Source organism: Thunnus albacares, chromosome 6 (genome assembly GCF_914725855.1).
Source record: "Thunnus albacares chromosome 6, fThuAlb1.1, whole genome shotgun sequence".
Taxonomy (NCBI): domain Eukaryota; kingdom Metazoa; phylum Chordata; class Actinopteri; order Scombriformes; family Scombridae; genus Thunnus; species Thunnus albacares.
In genome coordinates this window covers 7,000,968-7,008,277 of record NC_058111.1, presented here as the reverse complement: position 1 = coordinate 7,008,277, position 7,310 = coordinate 7,000,968, and the positions used below count along the sequence as shown (strand labels likewise).

The window sequence follows — 7,310 nt, the reverse complement described above, 5'->3', positions numbered from 1 at the left end:
CCTGATAGGGTTTCATACAGATGACTAGCTTGGACAAAAATGTTCAGCTTTTCACACTTAAATTTCCTCAAGCAACAAAAATGTCTTATGGTTCAGTAACTTTTATAGAATCATTCCTGTTCAATAAATAACTTTGTGGCTCTGTTGTGGTTTAGATTTGGATTTCTTGCCTTTGCAGGTAAGAAACTTCAGTGAGTTGACGTTCCCACTGAGTGGACACAGTGAGTCTGTGTTATTTTCGGGGGGAGGGAAGGAGGAGGTGGGGTGGGGTGGGGGGGGTAGCTTTTTGTTTCTGACTTCAGGTGCCAGGCAACCTCTCTGCCCTTCACATTCCCCAGTATCGGTCATGTGACCAGCGTTTAGCCCTTTGGGTTGGACGGAGCCAGCGGAGCATGACCAGAGAGAGACTCACAAAATGCCTTTTTTTTTCCTTCCTTTCTTCTTTCTTCTCAGTCAACCAGGTTTAGGTATTTAATGAGATTCAGTTTCATCATAGCCTCAGGAACTTTACTAGACCGCTATTTGCTTTATAGGTATTTTTTTTAACTACATCTAAACTCATGAAAGTTGTCAGAACTTTAAGAAGTATGACCTACTTGAATATTTCAAATGAAAAAGTATTTTTGTTTTCTAACCTGCTACCTACTATTTGGAAAAAGTAACGTGTTTCTGGACGGCTGTGAAATACACCAGCGTGAGAATCAATGATTAGCTTAACGACGGCCAAATATGCCTGAAGGTCTTAGACGAGTCACTGGAGCAGCACACAAGAAGTGCTACTGGTCAACACGCTCTGCCGTCATGATTATTCTGTCATGACTTAATGGAAAGAGTTCAGCTTATTTTCTCCACACCTTTTCGGTTTGTGTGGAGTTATGTTTTGATTGGTGTCTTTTCTAGCAAATAAAAAAATCGAATGAGTTAAAAGAGACTTGATTGCTTAAGAAGAAACTGTGTTTTTCATTATTTAGGAGAAAAAATGTATTTAAAAGACACACACACACACATACACACACCCTTAAAATTAAAACAGAAAATGGTTCATCATTAGACCATCTGCCTTCAGCTGCTGCTAAAAAATCTCTTTGCAACATAAAATCTTTTCGTTAAGACCTTAAAAATCACACATTTGTCTTCAATTGTTCTGCCGAATTTTGCTTGAACATTACATCAAGCCCACAGTTTTTATTTCCTGGAAATAAGTATCTGTTTAAAAACCCTCAAAGGTAAATTTCCCACATACTGATTACAATTTAAAACAGCTCTAATCTGTAGTTACGATAATCATGACCAGATGTCAAGCAGTTTCTCTTCCGTTGTCAGAGGCGACACTGATATGGGAGATAGAGACAACAGTTGGAGAGCAACGTGATATCGCACCAACAGACCTCTCTCATATTTACTATTACAAGTTCATTAATTTTTCATGTCGCTGCCTTTGTCAGGTGTGACCGCATGTGTTCTTGAAACTAGACTGAAAGGCCCGAACTCACGTCTATTATGGAAACTCTGTCTGATATGTCTTTTAAATGCGCCAGAGTCTAGATAACCATGTGCCGCTTTGCTGCATCTCATCATTAAATAAAGATCACAGAGATGAGCGTGTAAAACAGGACAAGGGAAGACTAGACAGCAGTTACGTTATGTACCAGGAAGCTGCTAATATACTTGAAGCTGGAACAATCTAAGCTGGTTGACTGGAAAAACTTTCAGTGAAAAATGCTCCTTTAATTTTACCAATATATCCTGGTCAGTGGCCAACAGAAGAAGTGTGTGTGGTGATACAGGGCAACTTCCATGAATGAATATGTGTTTTTGTATAAATATGTGGCAGGGTGTTGGAAAAAACAAGCTTAGCCAAGCATCCAATGATAACTTAAGCCTAAAGAGTAAGAAAAATTAAATCAATGTGGAAAACACTGTTATGAAAATGTTTTATTCTTGTTTTATTGAATCAGTCTTGAGTTTCTCCTTCATCAGCTGGTATGGGTCACTCACCCTAATTCTAGGCTACCGTTAGCCTTTTAAACAATGTGTTGTAATATCACGTTGTATGTTATGTTGTATTTATTGTTTTGTCTGATGGTTGTGTGGCTCTGCTGGCTGCACAACAAATTGCCCCTCTGGGATAATAAAAGATTTCCTTGACCTTGAAATGAATCATGTAACTTGCCCGGAATGACTCGACTCCTCTGTGCTAACTCTTCTCACCTCTACCCGTTAACTGATCCTGTGGCTAATTGTTTAGAGCGCGTGTGGTTAAGTTGCGAGTTGGTGTGTAACGAAGCCCTGAGGATCAAATATCAGGGATCTTTTTACAAAGGCACCTGGATAGCTCGCACTCCGTCATTTCTGCTAGTTCTCCTGACTCATGCTGTTACAACATCTGAAATGGGGGCATTATTTCACTTTACAATTAAATGGTAATTTACTGTATGTTTGAAATAAAACAAGACAAGATGTGCAGTACCTTAAAAATAGTCATGTTTATTAAAAAAAAAAAAAAACACTTGTAAGATACATGTACAGCAATGGTGTATAGATAATTACTGTTGTTGATAAAACCAGGTGCTCAGTTCACACAGTCTTCTCCCAGCCCTCCCACCACCCCAACTCCACCAGTACCACACTGCACTATAAGCTCTATACAGTTATCATCTGTTGTGACTGTTACGAGTGATTAATGATGCTCTTAATACAGTATTTACAAACATAATCCCGTTGATAATCCTGTTTTGACATTTGAAACAAACAGCATAAATGTGAAACACATTCCATTCTTCAACGTTTTACACAGTAGTGCCCTATTATGGAGATGACATCATGGCGTTTATATAAAAAAAAAAAATTCAGTGGTAAACATTAAGAAGCCAGGACTGTATAAAAAAGTATATGATCATATTAATCAATAATATTTAACATGCTGACTTTAAAAACAGAGCACTAAGACCATAAATTCAATGCCTTTTGTTTTGATTAAAGAAAATTTCCACTCATATGACCTTTGCATGTCATTTCAGTCTCTGAGGAAAAAAGACCCTATTTCAGAGATACTTGACATTAAAGGCAAAATTCAACACATCCTTCATCGCGGAGTCTCCTTGTTTTCTTCAGCTTTTTTCCTCAGTACACCCTCCGTTTGGTGTGGAGAGGCAGGTTAGAGATTCAACAATGTCTTTTTTTTTTTTTTTTTTTTTTGCTGAAATTCACTCATACATAGTCTTTCCGTTCTAACCCTGGCCCACCTGCGGACCGCGGGGCAGAATAAGCCATCCGTGAAGGGTTGTATCTGGTCTCGCGTGGCGGACAGGAACAGCAGAGGAGTCCGCCACCGAGAACCAGGAGGGCGGCGGCCGCAAAGCCGATGTACAGCGCGGACCCCAGCTCCCTTCGTTGAGCATCAGGAAGTAAAGGGTTGTAGAAGTTCCTGATTATGCTGTTGGCCGACCAGGAGACAGGAATGAGCTGCATGACCCCTGAAACGATGAAGAAGACCCCGGAGATGATCATCACCTTGGCCTTTGATGCCTCGTCGTCAATGCAGTTGGTGCACTTGGCTCCGGCGATGGCGATGAGTATGGCCAGGATGGCTAACAGGATGGAGATGACGGTGAGGGCGCGGGCCGCTTGCAGGTCCTGGGAGAGGGCGAGCATGGAGTCGTAGACCTTACACTGCATCTGGCCCGTGCTCTGGACCACGCAAGTCATCCACAGGCCCTCCCAGATGATCTGAGCCGTCACGATGTTGCTGCCGATGAAGGCCGTCACCCTCCACATGGGGAGGGCGCATGCCACGATGGAAATAATCCATCCCAAAATGCACAGGGAAATGCCTATCAACTCCAGCCCTATAGACATACTGAAAAGTCTTCTTCTTCTGCTGCTGAATGTGTGTCACACCTGAGACGGGATCACAGTAAAAAAAATCAGCCAAGGGGAAGAGTCAACCAGAGACCCAACTAATGATTAATTTAATTTCAGGCTTTGCACCTGTGACTGTGTGGTGATCTGTTGCCTCGACTTCACCTGTATCCTTTATAAGGCAGATCAGGTGGATGGGAGGAGTCCTTGAAGGAGCTGACATCACCAAATGGGCAGGAAGGATCTGGACACTCTCAGGATTGGAGACTCTCTGCTATCAGCTTACACGGCCTGCTTCACAATGGGCCTGGCCACAAAGACGCCTTTTACAGCTGAAAGGGCACGCAAGTGTTGCATGTGTTGTTATAACATAAAATAACAATTCTAAGGTGGATTAAAGGTCCTAAAGATCAACTACATGAACACGCAAGTTTCTGCCAGGGTTAGAACAGTTTATATAGAACATATATCACAGATATATGTACGTATTTCTCTTTTCACTGGTTTGAAGTGTTGGAGTTGACGTCACGTACTTCCGTGCACCAATCAGATCAGCAAGATTTTAATCAAAATGTGATAATTGTTGTGTTGTCAAATCTGATCAACCCACAACTACACAGTCCTACTGAGGTACATTAGTTTGGTTTTTGAGTGTAAAACTCAAGGATCCTATACCTAAGGATCTTTTTAACAAGTTAAGTTGGTAATGTTATAGAGAAAAAGATCTAAAACAAGGTTTTCAGGGGTTTTAAGGCTTATTGTATGATTGACAATGAGGGTATTTAACTTAATTTAACTTCACCGATTTATTTTTGTCAGTTTTGTCTATTTTCTTTGTCATATTAATGAAACACGTTGTAAATAGAATTATACTTTTTCAGAACCTGTGTTTCATATTAATGGCTAAATAGGAAGCTGAAAAACTTCTGTTTTAGTCTAATAACTTGTATATCACCTCTTCAGAATAAGCCCAGGCTCCTTTTTCCAACACCAAGGATGTTGGTTTTTTAAAAGGCTCATTAATGAAGAGTGCCTCTCAGTAAAAGCCCCCTCACCTTTTTTATCATTTGCCAACATTTTAAGAAGTTAACGGTCTTGCAGGTTCAGCTTAACTGCTGTTAAGTTTTTGAAGATTTTATACGACCGAGGATGGTGGAGCTTTCTGAGTTAACATGAACACAAACTCCTTGAGTTGAAGCCAAAGCATAAATAATCCTAAGTGTTAGAGTTATGGGGCTTTCACCTGACAACAGGTTTATGTTTGATGGGCCTTAATGTCTCTGTCTGTCTCCAGAATGCCCTTGAAATTCTTCAGGGCCGGGGCTGTGTCCCTAGAAATACCCCCACCTACTTCAGCTTCTGAAACCCAGTGTTGACAACAACCCCCCCTCCCCCTCCCCCACTAGTCTCCCCCTTCAGGCATGAAACAGGTCCATTGTTCAAGAGGGCAGTTCAGATAGTGTGTGGAAGCTGACAAAGTAGCGGTTCTTGTTATCATGGAGCCAACAGACATATGGTAGGCAGCCAGGTGGATAGGTGCTGTGATAGACTCCCAGTCGTCAGCCTAATAGCTAGGTATGCACGGGTGCAACGAAATCTATTTTGAATGTGCTGCATCTGCATATCCATCTTCTAGTGATTGGAGGAAGAGGGTGGGCTGTCACATCGGTTTGCATTGCTTTATTTCAAGTAGTCAAACTGATTAAGGCAATTTAAGTAAAAAAAAAACAAGGCCTTTAATTAAAAAAGTAACAGATAACATCAAAACATTTCAGATAAAATTAATCGGAAGTATAGAAACAAACAAAACAACCAAAATCTGCATCCTTTGGCTTTACATACATACTTTCATCAACCTCTTTATCAAAACTGAAGGTTCTTTACAAAACACATACAAACAGACACTACTATAAAAAAAACTACATTTATAGATTCAACTATTCTCTAAATTCAGATCACAATTTACACAGTGATTTTTACACAGTATAAAATACAGGGCACACCACATCACTGACATATAGTTGTTAGCCTCAAAGCTTCCAACAGTCACAAAGTTACACACAAAAAAAATTAAAAAAGGAAAGCAAGTTTGATGTAGGCTCTGTTCAACAAGGCATACATGGTGATATGAATACCAGAGTCTTCTCCATCTCCACATAAAGATGGTGTGTGTGTGTGTGGATAAGTCATTTAAAATTGACCGCACTCTCTGGTTCTCTGGTTTAGTCGCTTACATGATGGAAAACTGTGAGAAAAAAGCAGGTGTAGGTTCACACATAGTTTCGTTTATCATAGCTACTCGGGGCGATCGATCTGGTTTGGGAGTACACCATCTGCGGCGGAGGCCCGTACCTTTTCTCAGGTTGCGGGGGGCAACTGCAGCAGAGGATGGCCCCTCCAATGAGCAGAAAGGCGGCTGCAGCCCAGCCCAGGTACAGAGCTGCACCTATCTCCCTCTTCTTTTCCTCAGATATACCTGGATTATAGAACTCCATAATGATGGTATGGGCTGACCATGACACAGGGATCAGCTGGGTCAGAGAAGCCAGGATGAAGGCCGACCCTGCGACTATCATCACCCGAGCTTTGGCCGTCTCTTCCTCCACGCAGTTGGTGCATTTCGCCCCCATCATGGCAACCAGGATTCCCACAGTGCCCACCACGAGGGAGATAACAGTGAGGGCGCGGGCAGCCTGAAGATCGCCACTTAGAGCCAACATGGAGTCAAAGATTTTACACTGCATGTGACCTGTGCTCTGGACCACGCAGCTCATCCAGATGCCCTCCCAGGTGGTCTGAGCTGTGATGATGTTTACCCCAATGTAAGCTGATACTCTCCACATGGGCAAGACACAGGATACAATGGCTAAGATCCATCCCAGGACAGCCAGAGTCACTCCAAGTATTTCCAGCCCCAATGAAATCATGTCTTAAACCTGTATGATTCAAAGCGCACAGATGTCTTCTCTATCTGAGTAGTCAGACGTGGAGTGCCGTTTGCTCATATAAGCAGATTTCTTTATAGCAGAAGGAGGAGTCACTCGAGTATTGGCCAGGGAAGATTTCAAATTGTATCCCACCCTGTTTGAATGTCCAAAAAATCCAGCCTTGGCATGAAAACCGCCTCAGCTTAATCATTCATCTTCGTCAGCCCCGGTAGCTCTCCCACCTGTTTGGGTGAGGGGAGAGTACACAGACGGCCCATATCTCAGGTTTGGAGTAGTTAAAGGATAACAGACATGGTAAAGATTTGTGAATGCATGATTGAAAGACAGCAAAATGCTGGTTTACTGCTGTGCTCCCCCCTGACAGATGAGCCTGCTGTTTTATTATTTTGAATTAGATCTTGACAAAGGTATTCCATCATTTTTTTGTATTATTAAGACTGCAAATTGTACATTTATGGGTTGTGAATTCTACTTTACTTAAATTATGCATTTTTATTGAAT

At 41.7% G+C, this 7,310-nt stretch overlaps 1 protein-coding gene across 1 annotated transcript; it reads right to left on the bottom strand.

Moving 5' to 3' along the window:
• Nucleotides 1–2,467: 2,467 nt before the first annotated feature.
• LOC122984448 (claudin-3-like) lies at nt 2,468–6,870 on the bottom strand. Its single transcript, XM_044354906.1, has 3 exons — nt 6,338–6,870; nt 5,718–5,730; nt 2,468–3,880 (listed from the first exon to the last, which is right to left on the bottom strand). The coding sequence occupies exons 1-3, from the start codon at nt 6,786–6,788 to the stop codon at nt 3,211–3,213; spliced, it is 1,134 nt and encodes a 377-aa protein (XP_044210841.1). The 5' UTR covers nt 6,789–6,870; the 3' UTR covers nt 2,468–3,210.
• Nucleotides 6,871–7,310: the final 440 nt, after the last annotated feature.